Source organism: Bos taurus, chromosome 6 (assembly GCF_002263795.3).
Source record: "Bos taurus isolate L1 Dominette 01449 registration number 42190680 breed Hereford chromosome 6, ARS-UCD2.0, whole genome shotgun sequence".
NCBI lineage: Eukaryota > Metazoa > Chordata > Mammalia > Artiodactyla > Bovidae > Bos > Bos taurus.
Window position 1 is genome coordinate 83,626,210 of NC_037333.1, and position 24,722 is coordinate 83,650,931.

The following is a 24,722-nucleotide window of genomic DNA, read 5'->3' on the forward strand; positions in this document are numbered from 1 at the left end:
TACAAACCCACACACAGTGAGGAAATGCCACAATAAAGAGAACTCCACAAACTGCCAGAATACAGAAAGGACACCCCAAACTCAGCAATTTAAACAAGATGAAGAGACAGAGGAATACCCAGCAGGTAAAGGAACAGGATAAATGCCCACCAAACCAAACAAAAGAGGAAGAGACAGGGAATCTACCTAATAAAGAATTCCGAATAATGATAGTGAAATTGATCCAAAATCTTGAAACTAAAATGGAATCACAGATAAATAGCCTGGAGACAAGGATTGAGAAGATGCAAGAAAGGTTTAACAAGGACCTAGAAGAAATAAAAAAGAGTCAATATATAATGAATAATGCAATAAATGAAATTAAAAACACTCTGGAGGCAACAAATAATAGAATAACAGAGGCAGAAGATAGGATTAGTGAATTAGAAGATAGAATGGTAGAAATAAATGAATCAGAGAGGATAAAAGAAAAACGAATTAAAAGAAATGAGGACAATCTCAGAGACCTCCAAGACAATATTAAACACTACAACATTCAAATCATAAGGGTCCCAGAAGAAGAAGACAAAAAGAAAGACCATGAGAAAATACTTGAGGAGATAATAGTTGAAAACTTCCCTAAAATGGGGAAGGAAATAATCACCCAAGTCCAAGAAACCCAGAGAGTCCTGAACAGGATAAACCCAAGGCAAAACACCCCAAGACACATGTTAATCAAATTAACAAAGATCAAACACAAAGAACAAATATTAAAAGCAGCAAGGGAAAATCAACAAATAACACACAAGGGAATTCCCATAAGGATAACAGCTGATCTTTCAATAGAAACTCTTCAAGCCAGGAGGGAATGGCAAGACATACTTAAAATGATGAAAGAAAATAATCTACAGCCCAGATTATTGTACCCAGCAAGGATCTCATTCAAATATGAAGGAGAAATCAAAAGCTTCTCAGACAAGCAAAAGCTGAGAGAATTCTGCACCACCAAACCAGCTCTCCAACAAATACTAAAGGATATTCTCTAGACAGGAAACACAAAAATGGTGTATAAACTCGAACCCAAAACAATAAAGTAAATGGCAACGGGATCATACTGATCAGTAATTACTTTAAATGTAAATGGGTTGAATGCCCCAACCAAAAGACAAAGACTGGCTGAATGAATACAAAAACAAGACCCCTACATATGTTGTCTACAAGAGACCCACCTCAAAACAGGGGACACATACAGACTGAAAGTGAAGGGCTGGAAAAAGATTTTCCATGCAAATAGGGACCAAAAGAAAGCAGGAGTAGCAATACTCATATCAGATGAAATAGACTTTAAAACAAAGGCTGTGAAAAGAGACAAAGATGGTCACTACATAATGATCAAAGGATCAATCCAAGAAAAAGTTATAACAATTATAAATATATATGCACCCAACATGGGAGCACTGCAGTATGTAAGACAAATGCTAGCAAGTATGAAAGGAGAAATTAACAATAACACAATAATAGTGGGAGACTTTAATACCCCACTCACACCTATGGATAGATCAACTAAACAGAAAATTAACAAGGAAACACAAACTTTAAACAATACAATAGACCAGTTAGACCTAATTGATATCTGTAGGACATTTCATCCCAAAACAATGAATTTCACCTTTTCTCAAGCGCACATGGAACCTTCTCCAGGATACATCACATCCTGGGCCATAAATCTAGCCTTGGTAAATTCAAAAAAATAGAAATCATTCTAAACATCTTTTCTGACCACAATGCAGTAAGATTAGATCTTAATTACAGGAGAAAAACTATTAAAAATTCCAACATATGGAGGCTGAACAACACACTGCTGAATAACCAACAAATCACAGAAGAAATCAAAAAAGAAATCAAAATTTGCATAGAAACTAATGAAAATGAAAACACAACAACCCAAAACCTGTGGGACACTGTAAAAGCAGACCTAAGGGGAAAGTTCATAGCAATACAGGCATACCTTAAGAAACAAGAAAAAAGTCAAATAAATAACCTAACTCTACACCTAAAGCAACTAGAAAAGGAAGAAATGAAGAACCCCAGGGTTAGTAGAAGGAAAGAAATTTTAAAAATTAGGGCAGAAATAAATGCAAAAGAAACAAAAGAGACCATAGCAAAAATAAACAAAACCAAAAGCTGGTTCTTTGAAAGGATAAATAAAATTGACAAACCATTAGCCAGACTCATCAAGAAACAAAGGGAGAAAAATCAAATCAATAAAATTAGAAATGAAAATGGAGAGATCACAACAGACAACACAGAAATACAAAGGATCAGAAGAGACTACTATCAACAATTATATGCCAATAAAATGGACAATGTGGAAGAAACGGACAAATTCTTAGAAAAGTACAACTTTCCAAAACTCGACCAGGAAGAAATAGAAAAACTTAACAGACCCATCACAAGCACGGAAATTGAAACTGTAATCAAAAATCTTCCAGCAAACAAAAGCCCAGGTCCAGACGGCTTCACAGCTGAATTCTACCAAAAATTTAGAAAAGAGCTAACACCTATCCTGCTCAAACTCTTCCAGAAAATTGCAGAGGAAGGTAAACTTCCAAACTCATTCTATGAGGCCACCATCACCCTAATACCAAAACCTGACAAAGATCCCACACAAAAAAAGAAAACTACAGGCCAATATCACTGATGAACATAGATGCAAAAATCCTTAACAAAATTCTAGCAATCAGAATCCAACAACACATTAAAAAGATCATACACCATAACCAAGTGGGCTTTATCCCAGGGATGTAAGGATTCTTCAATATCCACAAATCAATCAATGTAATACACCACATTAACAAATTGAAGAATAAAAACCATATGATTATCTCAATAGATGCAGAGAAAGCCTTTGACAAAATTCAACATCCATTTATGATAAAAACTCTCCAGAAAGCAGGAATAGAAGGAACATACCTCAACATAATAAAAGCTATATATGACAAACCCACAGCAAACATTATCCTCAATGGTGAAAAATTGAAAGCATTTCCTCTAAAGTCAGGAACAAGACAAGGGTGCCCACTTTCACCATTACTATTCAACATAGTTCTGGAAGTTTTGGCCACAGCAATCAGAGCAGAAAAAGAAATAAAAGGAATCCAGATTGGAAAAGAAGAAGTAAAACTCTCACTATTTGCAGATGACATGATCCTCTACATAGAAAACCCTAAAGACTCCACCAGAAAATTACTAGAACTAATCAATGATTATAGCAAAGTTGCAGGATATAAAGTCAACACACAGAAATCCCTTGCATTTCTATACACTAATAATGAGAAAACAGAAAGAGAAATTAAGGAAACAATTCCATTCACCATTGCAACGGAAAGAATAAAATACTTAGGAATATATCTACCTAAAGCAACTAAAGACCTATATATAGAAAACTATAAAACACAGGTGAAAGAAATCAAAGAGGACACTAATAGATGGAGAAATATACCATGTTCATGTATTGGAAGAATCAATATAGTGAAAATGAGTATGCTACCCAAAGCAATTTATAGATTCAATGCAATCCCTATCAAGCTACCAACGGTATTCTTCACAGAGCTAGAACAAATAATTTCACAATTTGTATGGAAATACAAAAAACCTCGATTAGCCAAAGCTATCTTGAAAAAGAAGAATGGAACTGGAGGAATCAACCTACCTGACTTCAGGCTCTACTACAAAGCCACAGTTATCAAGACAGTATGGTACTGGCACAAAAACAGAAATATAGATCAATGGAACAAAATAGAAAGCCCAGAGATAAATCCACACACCTATGGACACCTTATCTTTGACAAAGAAGGCAAGAATATACAATGGATTAAAGACAATCTCTTTAACAAGTGGTGCTGGGAAAACTGGTCAACCACTTGTAAAAGAATGAAACTAGACCACTTTCTAACACCATACACAAAAATAAACTCAAAATGGATTAAAGATCTAAATGTAAGACCAGAAACTATAAAACTCCTAGAGGAGAACATAGGCAAAACACTCTCCGACATACATCACAGCAGGATCTCTATGACCCACCTCCCAGAATATTGAAAATAAAAGCAAAAATAAACAAATGGGACCTAATTAAACTTAAAAGCTTCTGCACAACAAAGGAAACTATTAGCAAGGTGAAAAGGCAGCCTTCAGAATGGGAGAAAATAATAGCAAATGAAGCAACTGACAAACAACTAATCTCAAAAATATACAAGCAACTCCTACAGTTCAACTCCAGAAAAATAAATGACCCAATCAAAAAATGGGCCAAAGAACTAAATAGACATTTCTCCAAAGAAGACATACAGATGGCTAACAAACACATGAAAAGATGCTCAACATCACTCATTATCAGAGAAATGCAAATCAAAACCACTATGAGGTACTATTTCACGCCAGTCAGAATGGCTGCGATCCAAAAGTCTACAAGCAATATATGCTGGAGAGGGTGTGGAGAAAAGGGAACTCTCTTACACTGTTGGTGGGAATGCAAACTAGTACAGCCACTATGGAGAACAGTGTGGAGATTCCTTAAAAAACTGGAAATAGAACTGCCTTATGATCCAGCAATCCCACTGCTGGGCATACACACCGAGGAAACCAGAAGGGAAAGAGACACATGTACCCCAATGTTCATCGCAGCACTGTTTATAATAGCCAGGACATGGAAGCAACCTAGATGTCCATCAGCAGATGAATGGATAAGAAAGCAGTGGTACATATACACAATGGAGTATTACTCAGCCATTAAAAAGAATTCATTTGAATCAGTTCTAATGAGGTGGATGAAACTGGAGCCTATTATACAGAGTGAAGTAAGCCAGAAGGAAAAACACCAATACAGTATACTAATGCATATATATGGAATTTAGAAAGATGGTAACAATAACCCTGTGTACGAGACAGCAAAAGAGACACTGATGTATAGATCAGTCTTATGGACTCTGTGGGAGAGGGAGAGGGTGGGATGATTTTGGAGAATGGCATTGAAACATGTATAATATCATGTATGAAATGAGTCACCAGTCCAGGTTCAATGCACAATACTGGATGCTTGGGGCTAGTGCACTGGGACGACGCAGAGGGATGGTATGGGGAGGGAGGAGGGAGGAGGGTTCAGGATGGGGAATACATGTATACCAGTGGTGGATTCATTTCGATATTTGGCAAAACTAATACAATATTGTAAAGTTTAAAAATAAAATAAAATTTAAAAAAAAATCACATTGGTTCTTTCCAGAGACTAGACTGTTAGAAGGTAAGAGTGGGTTAGGTAAAGCTGTCGGGGTCCTATGAGAGATGATTGTGAGTGACTTCTAGCTTGTCGGCTTGAGAAGCTGGTGGATCATGGCACATGTAGGGATTGGAAAGATCATCTAGTAATGAGAGGTCATCTAGTAAAGGCTTTGTTTTATACTTAAGGAAAATAGAGCCTAGATGTTTTAAATTATATGCCTAGTATCACATGTCTGTTTGACTCTCTCTGTTCTTTATTCGATACCATCTCCCTGTAAAACCTATGATTAATAATAAGATTAAAGTTCCTTGGCAACTATCCACCTCCTTGCCTGCCTCTTGAGAAATCTGTGTGCAGGTTAAGAAGCAACAGTTAGAATTGGACATGGAACAACAGACTGGCTACAAATTGAAAAAGGAGTACGTCAAGGCTGTATATTGTCACCCTGCTTATTTAACTTATATGCAGAGTGCATCATGTGAAATGCCAGGCTGGATGAAGCACAAGCTGGAATCAAGATTGCTGGGATAAATATCAATAACCTCAGATATGCAGATGACACCATCCTTATGGCAGAAAGTGAAGAACTAAAGAGCCTCTTGATGAAAGTGAAAGGGGAGAGTGAAAAAGCTGGCTTAAAACTCAACATTCAGAAAACTAAGATCATGGCATCCGGTCCCATCACTTCATGGCAAATAGATGGGGAAACAATGGAAATAGTGAGAGACTTTATTTTCTTGGGTTCCCAAATCACTGCAGATGGTGAGTACAGCCATGAATTTAAAAGACACTTGCTCCTTGGAAGAGAAACTATGACCAACCTAGAGAGCAAAAAAGGTCCATCTAGTCAAGGCTATGGTGTTTCCAGTAGTCAAGTATGGATGTGAGAGTTGGACCATAAAGAAAGCTGAATGCTGAAGACTTGATGCTTTTGAACTGTGGTGTTGGAGGAGACTCTTGAGAGTCCCTTGGACTGCAAGGAGATCAAACCAGTCAATCCAAAAGGAAATCAGTCCTGACTATTAATTGGAAGGACTAATATTGAAGCTGAAGCTCCAGTACTTTGACCACCTGATGCAAAGAATTGACTCCTTAGAAAAGATCCTGCCTGATGCTGGGAAAGATTGAAGGAGGAGAAGGGGATGACAGAGGATGAGATGGTTGGATGGCATCACCAACTTGATGGATATGAGTTTGAGCAAGCTCCAGGAGTTGGTGATGGACAGGAAAGACTGGAATGCTACAGTCCATGGGGTCTCAAAGAACCAGATATGACTGAGCGTCTGAACTGAACTGACTAATATTCCTTAACTAATTAACTGAACTAACATCATTGAAGAGGAATAGGCAAACATACAGATGCTGTGCATATAGATACTTGTTTATCCACCTAATTATTTCTTTTTAAAAAAATGATTGAATTATATTTGATGTATAATATTTTGGGCTTCCCTGGTGGCTCAGACAGTAAAGAATCCGCCTGCAATGTGGGAGACCTGGGTTCGATCCCTGGGTTGGGAAGATCCCTTGGAGGAGGGTATGGTAATTCCCAGTATTCTTGCCTGGAGAATCCCTGTGGACAGAGGAACCTGGCGGGCTGTAGAGAGTCAGACACAACTGAACGACTTTTACTCACTCAAAATGTTTTGGAAATGCATCAAATGATTCAGTTATATATATTCTTTTTTCAGATTCTTTTACACTGTAAGTTATTACAAGTCATTGAATATAGCTCTTTGTGCTACACAGTAGGTCTTTGTTGTTTATCTATTTTATATATGGTAGTGAGTATCTGTTAATACCAAAGTCTTAATTTATCCCTCCCCACTTTTCCTCTTTGATAACTGTAGGTTTGTTTTGTATGTCTGTGAGTCTGCTTCTGTTTTGTAAATAAGTTCATCTGTATCTTTTTAAAGATTTCACATATAAGTGACATCATATGATATTTGTCTTTCTCTGACTTACTTTGCTTAGTATGATAATCTCTAGGTCCATCTATGTTGCTGCAAATGCCATTGTTTCATTCTTTTTTTATGGCTGAATACTAGTCCATTGTACATATATACTACATCTTTTTTATCCACTCATATGTTGACAGACATTTAGGTTGCTTCCGTGTCTTGGCACTACTGTAAGTAGTGTTGCAATGAACATGGGGTGCGTGTATCTTTTAGAATTAGGGTTTTCTCTGGATATATGCCCAGGAGTGGGATTGCTAGATCATGTGGCAACTCAATTTGTAGTTTTTTTTTTTTTTAAAGGAACTTCCATAGTGTTTTTCATACTGGCTGCACCAATTTACATTTTCACCACCAGTGTTATATCCAAACCTTCTTTAGCCATAATTTCTTTATTTAAAACCCTAAGCACCTGATTAGCATATACTAGGATAGTGACTCGGAGAAGGCAATGGCAACCCACTCCAGTATTCTTGCCCGGAAAATCCCATGGGCAGAGGAGCCTGGTAGGCTGCAGTCCATGGGGTCGCGAAGAGTCGGACATGACTGAAGCGACTTAGCAGCAGCAGCAGGATTGTGACTACTCCCCTTAGGAACTTTCCAAATAAGTTCAAGTATAACACTATACTTTAGAAAAAGACATGAAAGATGCTTTTCTTATTTTACCTCAGCAGTACTTGGGGATGTTGATTATTACTCAGAAGACAATAAAACTCAGATGGTTTTTTAAGTAGTAGTAACATCAATCACTTACTTCTTAAAGCAGTGCGCTGCAGTAACAAGCCAAGTATTACTAATCAAGGTGGCCCCACACTGATGTATTTTATTATGCTGAAGAGAAGCTTGCCAAGGCCAGGCAGCCTTGCCCGCGATCTCTCCGGACATTATTCTGTTGCTTACTAATGGAACAACTCGTTTACCACAACCTGAAAGAGATGCGATTGTTAAATTATAAGAAATGTCTCTATAACTCTTGATACAGAGAAATTAGTAGAGTGCTGCAGTGCAATGTTTCCATCAGTCATTATATAAACATGTACAATATTAATATCCACCTTCTCCTCATTGATGTTTTGCTCACTCCCTCTATTTATAGAATGGATATACATTGCCCACTGAAGCTACCTACATAAGTCTGAGAAGTATCGACACATGATGCATTAACCATGCCACTTGAGGAACTAGTCACTCAGAAAAGTGTATGAGAGAAGGAGTTCCGAGGAATTGGCAATTACTTCTCTGATCAGTTCTTCTGGTGAGGACTTTTATGTCAAAATAACATGGTGGGATCACCTAAAACTAGGAAACAATAATCTTAGTAGGAGCTCCCAGAACATCTGGATAATTGGAACTCCTTCTCTCATGACCAGTCCCTTGCTCTTTAGGATGGAGGACTCTATATTTCCACATAAATATCACATTCACTATAGGTGGGGATAAATAAGTACTCTATTATGTGTGTCAGATCAGAGATTAGTTTGCTGCTTAGGATTCCTGCTAAGAATGAAGCCTGTTTAAAGCATGCTGCTAAAAAAATAAATAAATAAATAAATAAAGCATGCTGCTAATAAATAAAATATGGTAGGTTCAATTTTTATTCCAAAAAATTAAGTATCAAAGAGGAAATTCACTTTACTGGTACTGATGACACTGCTACTGTGGCTGGTCGTTTAGAAATCCCCATCACTGCCATCTCTAGTTTAGACTACTGTTTTTCTCACCTGGAGGACTGCAACAGCTTCCCTGATCATCTCCTTGCCTCCAGTGTTGCTCCTCCAATCCATTCTCCACCCTGGAACCCCAGTGGCCTTTCTGTTGTGTCTAAAACCCTTTAGTGACTTTTTATTCCAGATAAAGTTGAAATGTTTTAGCATGATTCTGGTCCTTGATGACTATTAATCACACCCCTTTCTCATGTCCCCAACCCCCAATCCTATATTACAGCCACACTGATATTTTTCATTTATAAGAAGTGATCATATTCTTGCTTTTCTAGAGACATTTTTACATACTATTCTCCCTGCCTAGGACATTCATCCCACTTATCACTTGATTTGTGTGGTCCTTCCTTTCTCCTGTCTCAAGGATTACTTTCAGACCCCACAAGACCAAGTCAGGTTAGCTGACTCTGTGATTAACTTTCACTGCACTATCTCTGTCATAGCATTTATCACACTGTTTTAACATTTCCTGATTTATTTATGTTTTCCTCTAAATTCAAACCCTTAATTTTAGAGGAGGAATCATGTCTTAGTGACACTTGTATTCACTTTCTGGCACTTGATAGATTTTAAAAGGATATTTATTGAATGAATAAAAATATATAGTATATTTGCAAGACAGATGAAAATGAATGAACACCTTTGCTCAAAGTCATCACCACTTTAAAAAAATTCTTTCAAAATTTAGGCCACAGTGATATGAAGCAAGTGATGATATGAAGTGAGTGAGTAGAGCTGCTGTCAACCATGAAGACGAGTATGATCAGTAAATTGTATAGACAATCACAAGTAAAGGGGTCTATCTCTTTTCCATTTATCATTTTCTCATTATTTTACTTCTCAGTAGAAAGCATAATTAGTAGCATTTAAAAATTATCAAGGCAAGTCCATTTATTCCAAATCAGAAATATAAAATTTCTTCAAATTGCTCCTAGATTTCCACCATGTAAAATATTTTTCTTGAAGATGACAAAAAAGTTTGGTTTTAGAGTTAGGAAAAAAAAAGTATTTTCATTTGTTACACAATTGTTATTCTCTCCAAAAGAAAATGTGGAAAATGAGTGGGAAATTATGAGCTAATATTTGAAGATATTATCCTTTCTGAGATGGAAATGGAACTTGTGTTTATAAGCTAACTAGACTTACATGCTTGGACAGTTAGCTTCCCTGTTGATGAACTCATTGCTGAAAAACAAGATAGAACAAAGAATGATAATTTGATATTCTCCTAGTTGGTCTCAATGACCAGAAATTATCAGAGAATATTCATCATATATGGAGTACAGATATTTGAGCGTATGGATGAGTCAGGAAAACAGCTGATATAACAGGATATATGTATGGTTTTGGTAGAGATTTATAGGAATCTCTAGGCTTTCCTGGTGGCTCGGATGGCAAAGAATTCTCCTGCACTGTGGGAGATCTGGGTTCAATCCCTGAGTTGGGAAGATCCCCTGGAGGAGGGCATGGCAACCCAGTCCAGTATTCTTGCCTGGAGAGTTCCCATGGACAGAGGAGCCTGGTGGGCTACAGTCCATGGGGTCGCAAAGAGTCGGACACGACTGAGTGACTAAGCACTGCACATATAGGCAATAAGCAGTGAATGATTAAGGCTCAAATATACATAATCAAAACCCACAAATCATTTGTAGTAATACAGAACAGTGGCTTTCCAATGGCTTAGGATAAATCTTTGGATTTTACTTAAGTATATAGAGAAAGTAGGGAAAGAGGGAACAACTGATGGAGTCTTTAGGTTCAAACTCAGCCTCAACTAGAACAAGTCTGCTTTTATCTTTTCTGTTTAAGATTTCACATAAGCCTTTCTTTGGTGCAAGGGTTTAAGGATGAAAAAAAAAAAAAACTTTGAAAACTACCACAGAAAGTATATTTAAAATACTTCTAAAACACAGTTCTTAAATTATCAAAATGTTCCCCTCCCTGAGGAATAAACTACTATATATTGTTATCAAACACCTGCTGGATACTGGTAGAGGCTAATTATTGGACAGAATCTAAGATAAAATTCTGTCATTTCCAACAAAGTTGGTAACCTGATAAAGGAAATACAAACATTTAAAATTAAGTTGATGCGCTGATGTATGGAACAGTCTTATGGACTCTGTGGGTGAGGGAGAGGGTGGGAAGATTTGGGACAATGGCATTGAAACATGTAAAATATCATGTATGAAACGAGATGCCAGTCCAGGTTCAATGCACGATACTGGATGCTTGGGGCTAGTGCACTGGGACGACCCAGAGGGATGGTATGGGGAGGGAGGAGGGAGGAGGGTTCAGGATGTGGAGCACATGTATACCTGTGATGGATTCATTTTGATATTTGGCAAAACTAATACAATTATGTAAAGTTTAAAAATAAAATAAAATTAAAAAAATAAATAAAATTAAGTTGATGAATGGTTGTATGAAAAGTGGGATGGTTTTCAAAATAAAAGTGCTTAATAGGTAGAATGAGGATGGATGGTTTTACTTATTTCTACCAGTGGTACATGTCTCAGACTCACATTCTCTACATTTAACTTCCCATTATGCATAATAAGAATGTTTCTTTCCACTTACCTTCTATAAATTTCACTTGGGAAACTAATGATGATGAACTATACAAAGTGGGAGCTCTGGAGAATATCCAATAAACTCATAAAAGGCATGACTAAATCATTATATAGTGAAGAATCAGTTGCTCAGTACAGATCCTCAGTCTTTATTTATAGAAGAAACTCAGTTTTTGGTCAAATGTAGTTTTAAGGTAGTAAATTTCTTGTTTTATTTTTTTAAATTATAAGCATACTTTGGAGATTTTGTGGGTTCAGTTTGAGACCACTGCAATAGGCAAATATCACAATAAGGCAGGTCAAAATATTTTTTGTTTCTCAGTGCATTTAAAAGTTTATGTTTACACCATTCTGTAGTCCATTAAGTGTGCATTATGTCCTAAAAGGCAATATACATACCTTAATTAAAAAGTACTTTACTGCTAAAGCATGCTAACTATCATCTGACACAGAATTGCCACAAACCTTCAATTTGTAAAAACACAGCATCTGTGAAGTGCAATAAAGTGAAGTGAAATAAAATGAGGTATTTGAATATGCCCCATGTTAGTAATGCATTACAATGGTATAAATTTAGAATTCTTCAGTTAGAGCTTCTTCTGCTTAGTTTGAGCAAAATGCAACTCAGCCCTTTTCCAGGAATGAGACCAGGGTACATGTAATAGTTGGGAGTTTCATTGGATTTTCGAGGAAAGAATTTTATACAGAATGATTATACCTGGAAATAAACTGCCCATATACAAGTGACTGACTATTGCAAATTACCAATTTTGACAAAATGGTTTTACTTTCTATGTTTAGGAGTGAAAACAAACACTAACACCTTAGTTTTGAACATGACCCTCTAACACACTTCTGAGTTGACAGTAATGGTATTCAGGGCTGAACACACTACAAGTAAAATGGTGAGGACTGGGGCCCACATCAACAGCCCATGGGTGATGAGCAGCTCTTCCACATCCATGGCATTTGCAATTCAAAGGAGTCGATATTAGTTTTGTTCTGACATCACATCACAGGAAGGGCGCATACTGCACAGTTATTTGTCAAACCAAAACACAGATTCTTGCCAGATTATGGATAAATCTGGGGCTGCAATGTTATTTCTAGACTTTGTCTAGAATTTCTGCAATTTTCCATTCATTTGAAATCCCCCAAATTAAGTATTGCTGGAGAGCAGTTTTTTTGTCTACAAGGATTGCCTTAGGATTCTAATCAGTTTTCTACCAAGTGAGCCTTTCCTAAGTACTAGTAAATGCTGCTCTTTTCACATTTGGAAATTTGGAAACATTCGGGCTTCTAGGTTTTTCTACTACCAATTATTTGCATTAATGTTTTCAGGTTTCCAAAGCATATGCACAATTTTCTAGCTTTCTAATAGCCTATATGTTCAATATTATATTTTCTGTTTCCTTGTATATATTCTTTTTTTTTTGTAACTTACTAACATTTCTTTTTTTTTTTTTTACTTTACAGTATTGTATTGGTTTTGCCATACATCAACGTGAATCTGCCACAGGTGTACATGTGTTCCCCTTCCTGAACCCCCCTCCCACCTCTTGATATTTCTGTGACTTCAGGAAGAACAAATATTATATTTGCAAGATTATAGATGAGAAAGTGGAGGACAAGGCATGGTAGCCCTTTGGTGGACTTTGTAAATACAAGTCCTTTCCAGAACTTGGGTAGTCCTGTAGTGACTCAGTAGAGTTAGAATCAGGTAACTCTCAAATCAGGTTCTTCATCAGCACATCCTGCCCTTTAATGTACTATAGACATTAAAACAGACTACAGGTCACAAGCTGACCTATAAGAAACAAAAAGCCCAGATACCTGATGACCACTTCATGCTTCATTTCTGGTTTCAGATAGCTCAGGCTTTTAAGTTCCTTCCAAATTAACTGGTTATTTAAAATTATGTAGAACACATCTTGTAACTTATCAGAACTTCCACTATTTCACAACCTCGATTCATTTGTTTCTCCACAAAGGAGAAAACAAAGAAGGTGGATTAAGCCCTTGAGAGGTTCTTCCCTTCTGGGTTGGGAGAGGTCCCCGGGTTCATTTCCTGACTAACTGACTCTGTCTCATCAGCAAATCCCTGCCCATCCCATTCCCACAGATTTTATTTCCTGGTCAGGTTTCCTCCTAAAGAGTCAGCCAGACCCTTGAAAGGGCAGGGCTTTCTGTTTCATGTCTGATATGAATCACACTTACTCTGATTCTCTTCTGTGACTCTTAAGTCTGGTGTCCACTGGAATGTGTAGGGGAAATCTGTACTTGTCTTTCAGGAATAGATACTTGTCGAAGCAGCTTAATGAACAGGGGTAAACAGGTTTTCAGGTTTCACTAGTGGCTTAGATGGTAAAGAACCCATCTGTGATACAGGAGACCTGGGTTCAATCCCTGGGTTGGGAAGATCCCCTGAAGAAGGAAACAGCAACCTACTCCAGTATACTTGCCTGGAGAATTCCATGGACAGAGGAGCATGGCAGACTATAGTCCACGGGGTCGCAAAGACTCGGACAGGACTGAGTGACTTTCACTTTCGCTTTCAAACAGGTTTCTGTCTGGCTGGACTCCTGAGAGTTTTTGGTATGCTAATATATGGGGTGAATTTCTAAGAGATCAATATTGTAGACTGCATTTCTAAAAAGTGTTTGACCAAAGAACACTTTTTTTTTTTCTGCATAAAGCTTCTCAAGAAATTAGCAATCTATCAATAGACTTGAATCTCTGCCCTTTTTAATTACTGGAGTCCTTAACTAAATCTTTGCCCTTTTTAGTTACCAGAGTCCTTTCACTATAGATAGAAGGTCTAAAGCCCCTCTCTCACATCTCTAAAGATGAATTTGCCTAATTCATAAGAATAAAGATGTTAAATGCTGCATGTAAAAGGCGTAGAGAAGGGCCTCGGTAAAAGTTACTTCTTTTAAAGAAGCAATGATGATAAAATGGTTCCTATGATTTCTAGTTTTGTGATTTTTTTTAATCATTACTTGTAAGATGGCTTTACTGGCTCCAAAGTTAGTTTACCATTTTCCCAAATGCCCACAGGAAAAAAGTTAACACAAACTTCACAATTTCACTATTCACAGAAACTATTCTTTTTTTTAAAGGGCAGCAACTGGGTTTATGTTTCTGAAACAGAAAAACAGCCATTGCTCAACACTTGGTGTTTTCAATTGCTAGTCATGGAGGCAGTGACTGGATCAGATGAACTCTGTTAGTGGTAAAGGTTTGCTTTTATTTCAGGATGAGTGCCAGTCAATTACTACAGGAAAAGCCACTTGACTAATTTCAGATATGCTTTTATCAGAGAACAATAAAACCTTTGAAAGTCACTTTTTTAACTTGAATTTTTTTTCATTTGAATTCTAGCTATTATTTGGAATGGAAATAATAGTAAATAAATTTATGATTAGACATAAAATGGACTTAATAGAGAACTTCACATCACGTAGAAAGGTACCTGCTAAGTCACTTCAGTCGTGTCCGACTCTGTGTGACCCCATAGACGGTAGCCACCAGGCTCCCCCCTCCCTGGGATTCTCCAGGCAAGAACACTGGAGTGGGTTGCCATTTCCTTCTCCAATGCATGAAAGTGAGAAGTGAAAGTGAAGTCGCTCAGTCATGTCCAACTCTAGCGACCCCATGGATTATAGCCCACCAGGCCCCTCCATCCATGGAATTTTCCAGGCAAGAGTACTGGAGTGGGGTGCCATTGCCTTCTCCATGAAAGGTACCTACTTACCATTAACTTCAACTGATGAGGTGTTTATTGACAAGGCTCTGGTGTTCCTTATCTTCTCATCTAAGATGCTGCGGATTTTCCTATTTCTCACTGCACTTGACTCAGCAGAGGGGAACTGGAATACCATAATGACATCTACTGTCATCCCATCTTCCTCTGGACTGTGACACAGAATAGAAAGGTACTTGTTCAAAGAATACATCCAGTATTATCCTACACTCTTTTTTTTTTTTGTATTTTATTCCCTTGAATTATGCCTCAATTGAAAGTGTCAGCAGCTGATTATCTCACATTGCTACTCATTTATGTCACTCTGACTCAAGATTGTTTCATATATTCTCTCTTCATGTTCTCTTTTTGCTTTAAGTGAATTTTGCCATTAATTTGAAGGCTTGTTATAGCATTTGTATAAGACTCAGACACTAAAATGTTGTCAGCAAAATCATAAACCCTGAATATTGGAAAAAACTTCAGTGGTGTCTTTGATCTATCACTCATGTGATACCTTCGTTAGCTCTAAGCTTCCATGATAAGTGGTCATCTCATCCCAGCAAGTAATTAAAAGAATGAGAAATTTACTTCCATAAAGAGGCTATTTCTGTTTGGTCAGCTTTGATTTTAAGAGAGTTCTTCACTTGGAGTTGAACATATCTCCCTAAAGCTTCCATTCCGTAGGCTTATGTCTACCAGTTGGGACATACATACAACATCAGTCCTCTCTTCCATGTGTAATATTTGAAGACAGTGATATTCTTGGTCTCTGAGTATTCTCCAAATTAAGTATATCCAATTCCTTGAACTTTTTCCATATAAACACATTTAAGCCCCTTCACTTGAGGGGCTGAATTTTCATATATACTTAACATATGAAAATCAAACAGTTAAAGGTCTTTTAAAAAATGGAAACCTATATGTTGATCTGCCACATCTCTTATTTTTACACTTCAAAAGATTGAAGCTATAAAAGCATGAAAGCCCTATTTTCCTGAATCCCTTGACTTTAAAAAAAGAGGAAATGGTATTGATTTGAAGGGATTTTATATACTGTGGTTCATTTAGGCTCTGGAATGTGAAGATATAAATAATCAGAATTTTATGTCAAATTGGCAAATATTCCCTCTTCTTAAATCAGAGGGAAAACATGGTTTACTAGGTGGAATGCACCCACACAAAAACTTACAAAATGATAATGACTACACATTCAAAAGAGTGCATAAGGCTATGATAATTTTGCTAGGATGTTATGGCAAGTCAGAATTTGAAAATGGAGGGCATGAAATCTAGAAAGTTTCAGCAAAAACATGCTTTTCCTCTCCTAGATATCATAAAATGTATCAAATTTATATTGTAAAATCCTTCTGGAGGTCACTAGTTACTCGGTAAAGGTGTAAGAAACTTGGAGTCATTCTGCCAATAGGGCATTAGCCTATAGGTAATAAAACTGATCATTATTTCCTTCAAATATATCCATCTGGATATTCTCATTTTTTTAAAGAAGATGAGTCACACAGGCCCATATGTTTGTATGTTACATACATGTTCTGCTATGAACTTTCCAAATAAGACAACTGAAACCTCTGAGTAATTTCTCAGACTATATGAGTCTCTTCCTCCATCTCCACAAATGGAAATTTATTTCAACATTTATTTCAAATTTATTTCTTTGTGTTTGGGCATGCCTCCTGTCACTAGGGGTTCAATACAGGAAAGACTTGTGACCTCATTTTGTAGTCAACTTTGGCTCCTTAATATTTTTGAAATGACATATGTATTGAAAGAATACCATTTGGTGCATGCAGTGACATGCTGCTGGGTTTTCTCAAGGCCCTGGTTTCTGGTAGTCTCAGGCCTTACCATCACTTGATAGGATTTGAATCCTGTTCTGTCACTTGAGGAATTTTGAACATTTCACATAACTTCCCAAAGTCTCAGTTTTTGCATTTATAAAATGATGGTAAATGTTGTTGCAATCATATTAATAAGAAATCCTGGCCAAAAGCCAGTCTCATAGAGGCAACAGTGTATAAAGGTTCCTGTCTCTCGTGCTTTTGGTCATTCTAGACTGTGAAGTCACCTTTGCCCAAGCATACGTACGTCAGTTTCACTACTTGGTTCTTGATATAATGCTTGTTCAAGGCCGAATCTATAAATGTCTCATCCACCTGTTATGACAATAAAGAGAAACTATGTGTTAATAAGATATTTTATAATAAGAACATACCACTGATTAAATGTTAAAGCAAAATAAAAATGTTTAACATGAGTAATATCATTATTTAAACCACTGGTTCTCAAATCTAACAGTGCAACAGAATCATTTGCAGAAAAAAGAAAAAAGACTTAAAGATGCTGGTGCCTCTGCCAGAGTTTTGGTTATAAATGACCCTGAGGAAACCTAGGCATTTGTAGTTGTAAAAATCTCCCAGATGACTCTAATATGTTGATGCAGGTGTTTGGGGTAGACATTATGTTCCTAAAATTCCATAGAAAGTGAAGCAGAAAGATGCAGAGCAGAGATGGGATATCGAGGGAGTCCTGGAGAGGTGGTGGAGAGAATCCTGGCTTAGTACTGGGTTTGAAGCCAACATTTTCTGCTACTCGTGAACTGGGTGACTGTGGGAAAGTTACTGAGCCAATTTGAGCCTCAGTATCCTAACATCTAAAACAAAGATGTTAATATGCTAACTCATAGGATTGTAAAGATTAAACACATATAAAATGCTGGGTACATTTTGATAGTAGCCTGTCGGTGGATCAGGTTAACCCCATCCTGGCATTGCAGGTCTCAGATTTCTTTGCAGGTCTTTGGATTGTGAGTACAGGGAAGAAGTATTAGAGATTTAGGAAAGGCAACGATCTTTTAATTGTTGTTGACTGTGAGCCCTAGAGTGGGCAAGGGGGGAAGAAAGAGTAAGGTGGTCTTGCAGGTTTAGGTCAAAGTTGTGTTATTCAGTTTATGTCAACAGGGAAGTAGACCTTGAAGAAGGAAATGGCAACCCACTTCAGTATTCTTGTCTGGAAAATCCCATGGATGGAGGAGCCTGGTTGGCTACAGTCCATGGGGTCACAAAGAGCTGGACACGACTGTGCAACTTCACTTTCACGTTCATTTTCAGATATGCAGGTGACATCACTCTGATCGCAGAAAATGAAGAGGAACTAAAGAGTCTCTTGATGAGAGTGAAAGAGGAGAGTGAAAAAGGTCCCTTAAAACTCAACATTCAAAAACCTAAGATCATTGCATCCAGTTCCATCACTTTCATGGCAAATAGAAGGGAAAAAAGTGGAAGCAGTGATAGATTTTATTTTCTTGGGCTCCAAAATCACTGCAGACTGTGACTGCAGCCATGAAATTAAAAGATGTTTGCTCCTTGGAAGATAAGCCATGACAAACGCAGACAGCGTATTAAAAAGCAGCGACATCACTTTGCTGACAAAGGTCCGTACAGTGAAACCTATGGTTTTTCTAGTATTTGTGAACAGATGTGAAAGTTGGTTCATATGAAGGTTGAGCACCAAAGAATTGATGCTTTCAAATGGTGGTGCTGCAGGAGACTTTTGAGAGTCCCTTGGACTGCAGAGATCAAACCAGACAATCCTAAAGGAAATCAACATTGAATATTCATTGGAAGGACTAATGATGAAGCTGAAGTTCCAATACTTTGGCTACTTGATATGAAGTGCCGAGTCATTGGAAAAGACCCTGATGCTGGGCAAGATTGAAGGCAAACGAAAGAGACGGCAGAGGATGAAGTGATTAGATCTATCGCTGACTCAGTGGACATAAATTTCAGCAAACTCTAGGAGTTGGTGGAGGACAGAGGAGCCTGGTGTGCTACAGTCCATAGAGTTACAAACAATAGGGCACTACTTAGCAACTGAACAACAGCAACAAGGCACCATGATGCTGTGACTTATCACATGTAGATTTTGGCTTGCAGTATCCCCTAGTGACCAGTGTCATCTGAATCCAGGTACTGATTTTCATATTTGATTGATGAGCCAAATGTGAAAAAACTACATCCTAAATCCTTAAGGAGGAGACAGGGAAAGTTTAACTCAATGAAAATAAAAAGAAGACTGTTTCAGAGATCAAGGAATAAGTTATGACTTTCTTAGCACTATCAGGCATTCATAAAAAGCTTAATTAGGAAACAAAATATACATGATCTCCCTTCAGTCAGTTCAGTTCAGTTCAGTCGCTCAGTCGTGTCTGACTCTTTGTGACCCCATGAGTTGCAGCACGTCAGGCCTCCTTGTCCATCACCAACTCCTGGAGTTCACTCAAACTCACATCCATCGAGTCGGTGATGCCATCCAGCCATTTCATCCTCTGTTGTCCCCTTCTCCCTGCCCCCAATCCCTCCCAGCATCAGAGTCTTTTCCAATGAGTCAACTCTTCGCATGAGGTGGCCAAAGTACTGGAGTTTCAGCTTTAGCATCATTCCTTCCAAAGAACACCCAGGGCTGATCTCTTTTAGAATGGACTGTTTGGATCTCCTTGCAGTCCAAGGGATTCTCAAGAGTCTTCTCCAACACCACAGTTCAAAGGCATCAATTCTTCAGCGCTCAGCCTTCTTCACAGTCCAACTCTCGCATCCATACATGACCACTGGAAAAACCATAGCCTTGACTAGACGGACCTTTGTTGGCAAAGTAATGTCTCTGCTTTTGAATATGCTATCTAGGTTGGTCATAACTTTTCTTCCAAGGAGTAAGCGTCTTTTAATTTCATGGTTGCAGTCACCATCTGCAGTGATTTTGGAGCCCCAAAAAATAAAGTCTGACACTGTTTCCCCATCTATTTCCCATGAAGTGATGGGACCAGATGCCATGATCTTAGTTTTCTGAATGTTGAGCTTTAAGCCAACTCTTTACTCCTTATAATAACTATGAAATAAGAAATTTTTTGATTCTTATTTCATTTGAAGACAGAACTGACACCTGGAGACATTGTGTGAATTTCCCTAGCATCATGTGGATTAATAAACTGGGATTTAAATGTAGGTTTCTGTCTTTACATTCATCTCTTATCAATCACACAACCTCCTTGTTACATATAATGTACATTTTACTTGAATTTCTATCAAAGAACATATGACAATAAGTTATAGCATAAACAGTTGATTGACTTAAAGTGTAAAACTTGTAAAGATATATTTGGTAATATATTTTTTACACTTTCTATCCAAGGCAGTATTTAGAAAACAGAGAAATTGCTTGTATCCAGAATATACACTTATTTGACTTTAAATAAGAAAAGTTTAAATGGGCTGAAGAAATGTGGGGTTCATATGTTAGAAATGAACTTGTTTGGTAAGATATGTTTTCGTAAGAACGATATTATTTTAATCATTTCACTTGTGGTACTCAGAGCCAGTCCTGTTACTCAATATCTGGGGGAAATACAAAAGAAAAGAAAAGGCTAACCAAAAACAAAGGGGAGAAAATTGATCAATATTAAAAGGAATAAAAGTAAATTTCTTTAGGCATTTAAAGAAGTCTGGTTTGTAGTTATCCTCTGAAATTCTACCCACAGTAGATCCCTTGGCTGTTTGTGACTTGTCGGTAAAAGTATTGGATTAAGTTTTTGACTCCAGATGACATCATTCATCTGGCAAAGCGCCTGCTGAGAAGAACATCCATCCCCAGCATCCATTCCATCTTTGAATAGTTCAGGTGTCTGGGAAGGTAAGCAATAAAAGAATAACACAGGAAGAATCTAGGTAGAAGTAACTTTTGTAATCACAGAAATATAGAAGTTTCTTCTCTATAGTTCAAATTCCAGGACCTGTCCCTGTAAAGTCTCATTGGTTGGGTCTGGGGTGAAGCCCAGAATTTTATGTGATCCATATAGTCTGGTCTGGTGTGAAGCCCAAAATCTTAAGGTGATCCATGTAGCCAGGAAAACAGTTTGAGAAATACTGGGGCACAGAGACTGGCTAAGAAGTTCCTACGCCAAAGGAATTTAAAACAGGGGAAATCAGAGAAAACATGAATGTAAACTTTATTGCTGAATAGAGTTTATATATGAATCTGCTTTCTAGAGATCCCCTAAAAATGTTTCCCTGGCAGATTAAGGCCTCTTTCATCAAATAATCTGCCAATACTTTGGCATTCTAATTCTGAATATTCAGAAGTTTCAAAGGACACTTTTTTTTAAAGCTGTGTGCCAACTTGTTATAAATTTATTATTTGCATAATTTAATAGATTTAGTGATTTATAAATCTATCTTTCTCCCTTTTGGGGGCATTTGCAGTTTTGTGATTGGACTTAGTCTCCTAACATTGAACAAAAGACCCTCTTTCAGGGTAGTACCTGTTTATGTATGCTGATTTTGAAATACTGGAAGTTGAACTGAGATTAAGTTATAAGAGGGCAATTGAAGTTTAGTTGTGTGTTTAATGAAAGAGTTAGGGAGAGGCTTTCAACTCAAACAAATAGACACACCCAGCCATTGAGCTCTCATTCCCAAACTAACTCTGTTCACACATGTAGCCTGTCTTTCATTTTAGATGCTTTCACCATCTGCATTGATCCCCCCTGCCACCCATCAGCACCACCATTATCTTTCATGCTTGGGAGCACTGTTCTCAGGCATGGCTCTTGCTTCACTGTATGCTTGCCTTTCTCAGATTATTCCTTTGGTCTGTGGCTCTCTCTCTCATCCTGCTAGCTCTGCTTTTCTGAATCTCCTTCAAGGTCTATTTCAGATAAGACCTGCTTTGGGTTAATTCCTTAAACCTCAAAGTAATCTTTCCTTTTTCTCTCTTAATTGTTCTTATCCCTCTTATATCTTTTAATATAGTTGCTTACGCAAATACATTATCTCCTCTGAAGGTGAAAATCACTCAGTCATGTCCAACTCTTTCAACCTCATGGACTATACAGTGCACGGAATTCTCCAGGCCAGAATACTGGAGTGGGTAGGCTTTCCCTTATCCAGGAGATTTTCCCAACCCAGGGATCAAACCCAGGTCTCCTGCTTGCAGGCAAATTTTTTACTAGCTGAGCCACAAGGGAAGACCTCTACTAAACTGCAAACTCCTTATGGATAGGGACAATCAGTCTTTTCATACTCTACAATATGTAGGAATGTAGCATGGTTTTTTGAATGAATTAATAAAAGAAAGTGAAAATTTATTAGAAAGCCTTGCATTTACCTTGCATTTGGATCAAACCTGGTGGCTCAGTGGTAAGAATCTGCCTGCAAAGCAGGTGAATCTGTAGATTCAATTGCGGATTCAGTCCCTGGGTTGGAAAGATCCCCTGGAGAAGGAAATGGCAACCCACTCCAGTATTCTTGCCTGGAAAATTCCATGGGCAAAGGAGCCTGGTGGGCTACAGTCCATGGGGTCACAAAAGAGTCAGAGACGACCTAGCAACTAAACAACAATATTGCTTGCATTTATTTACCAAGAAGTTTTTATTAGCATTTTTAATGAGATTTAGCCAGATTGAGATCAATACTTCTAGAGAAAAAATAAAACTGCCCATGAATATTTGAGAGGAATTTTTTCTCCTAGTTGACTTTTTCAGTAATTTGATTCCTGACGTGTACAAGCAATGTGTAATAATTACCCCTCTCCAAAGGCAGTCTATATTCTTTGCCTTTAAAAAAAAGGATGATAATCTTGATAGTCCTTATTGAAATCCTTTAAGGTTGCTAAACTATCTATATAAAATCCAGACTTTTTCAAAATCCAAGATTTAAGAACTGTGAATGATTATCTTAAGCCTATATGCAACATGGCCAACTTGAGCACAGCTGGTGCTCACAGGATTTTAGAGACTTATTGGTCTCCTTGTCTCTTTAGCCCTCAAGGAACTAGAAAAAGAACAAACTAATCCCAAGGATAGCAGAAGGAAAGAAGTATCAAAAATCAGAACAGAAATAAATAAAATAAAGATCATAAAAACAATAGAAAAGATCAGCAGAACTAAGCTGTGTTTTTGAAAGGATAAAAAAATTGAAAAGCTAATGAAAGAGTAGATGTTATAACACAGAAATACAAAGGATCATATAAAGACTACTGTGAACAGTTCAGTTCAGTTCAGCCATTCAGTTGTGTCCGACTCTTTGTGACTCCATAGACTGCAGCACACCAGCCTTCCTTGTCCATCACCAACTCCTGGAGCTTATTCAAACTGATGTCTAGTGAGCCGGTGATGCCATCCAACCATCTTATCCACTGTCATCCCCTTCTCCTCCCACCTTCAATCTTTCCCAGCATCAGGGTCTTTTCCAGTGAGTCAGTTCTTTGCATCAGGTGGCCAAAGTATTGGAGTTTCATCTTCAGCATCAGTCCTTCCAATGAATATTCAGGACTGATTTCCTTTAGGATGGACTGGTTGGATCTCCTTGCAGTCCAAGGGACTCTCAAGAGTCTTCTCCAACACCACAGTTCAAAAGCATCAATTCTTCAGTGCTCAGCTTTCTTTATAGTCCAATTCTCACATCCATACATGACTACTAAAGCCATAGCTTTGACTAGATGGACCTTTGTTGGCAAAGTAATGTCTCTGCTTTGTAATATGCTATCTAGGTTGGTCATAGCTTTTCTTCCGAGGGGCAAGCGTCTTTTAATTTCATGGCTGAAGTCACCATCTGCAGTGATTTTGGAGCCCCCCAAAATAAAGTCTGTCACTGTTTCCATTTTTACCCCATCTATTTGCCATGAAGTGATCTGACCGGATGCCATGATCTTCATTTTCTGAATGTTGAGCTTTAAGCCAACTTTTCACTCTCCTCTGTTACTTTCATCAAGAGGCTATTTAGTTCTTCTTCACTTTCTGCCATAACGGTGGTGCATCTGCATAACTGAGGTTATTGATATTTCTCCCAGTAATCTTGATTCCAGCTTGTGCTTCATCCAGCCTGGCATTTCGTATGATGTACTCTGTATCAAGTTAAATAAGCAGGGTAACAATATACAGCCTTGATGTACTCCTTTTCCTATTTGGAACCAGTCTGTTGGTCCACATCCAGTTCTAACTGTTGCTTCTTGACCTGCATACAGATTTCTCAGGAGGCAGGTCAAGTGATCTGGTATTCCCATCTATTTAAGAATTTTCCACTGTGAACAGTTATACACCAGCAAATTGGATAATCTAGAAGAAATGGATACATATCTCGAAAAATACAGTGAAGACTGAATCATGAAGAAATAAAAAATCTGAGACCAATGATGAATAAGGAGATAAAGCAGTAATAAAAAAGGAAAAGCCTTTTTTTCAAAAGGAAAAGTCCAGGACCTGATGGTTTCACTGGTGAATTTTACCAATCATTTAAATAAGAATTGATGACATTCCTTCTCAAACTCTTCCAAAAAATCAGAGAAGAAGGAACACTCCCAAACTCAAATTGAGTGGCCAGCCTTTACCTTGGTATCAAAGCCAGTAAGGATACTACGAGAAAAGAAAACTACAAATATTCCTGGTGCAAAAATTCTCAA

The 24,722-nt window shown here is 37.7% G+C and overlaps 1 protein-coding gene across 2 annotated transcripts in view; it reads right to left on the reverse strand.

The window, feature by feature from the left end:
• Positions 1–24,722, reverse strand: part of TMPRSS11A (transmembrane serine protease 11A) — a 62,543-nt gene that overhangs the window by 11,779 nt on the left and 26,042 nt on the right. Inside the window, exons 4-7 of one of the 2 annotated variants that reach the window (XM_002688314.6) lie at positions 17,361–17,428; positions 15,267–15,427; positions 10,086–10,124; positions 7,973–8,144 (exon numbers count right to left, since the gene is read on the reverse strand). In XM_002688314.6, coding sequence (XP_002688360.2) covers positions 7,973–8,144; positions 10,086–10,124; positions 15,267–15,427; positions 17,361–17,428 — 440 coding nt within the window. The remainder of the gene's footprint in view (positions 1–7,972; positions 8,145–10,085; positions 10,125–15,266; positions 15,428–17,360; positions 17,429–24,722) is intronic. The other variant, XM_010806174.4, reaches the window with a different exon arrangement.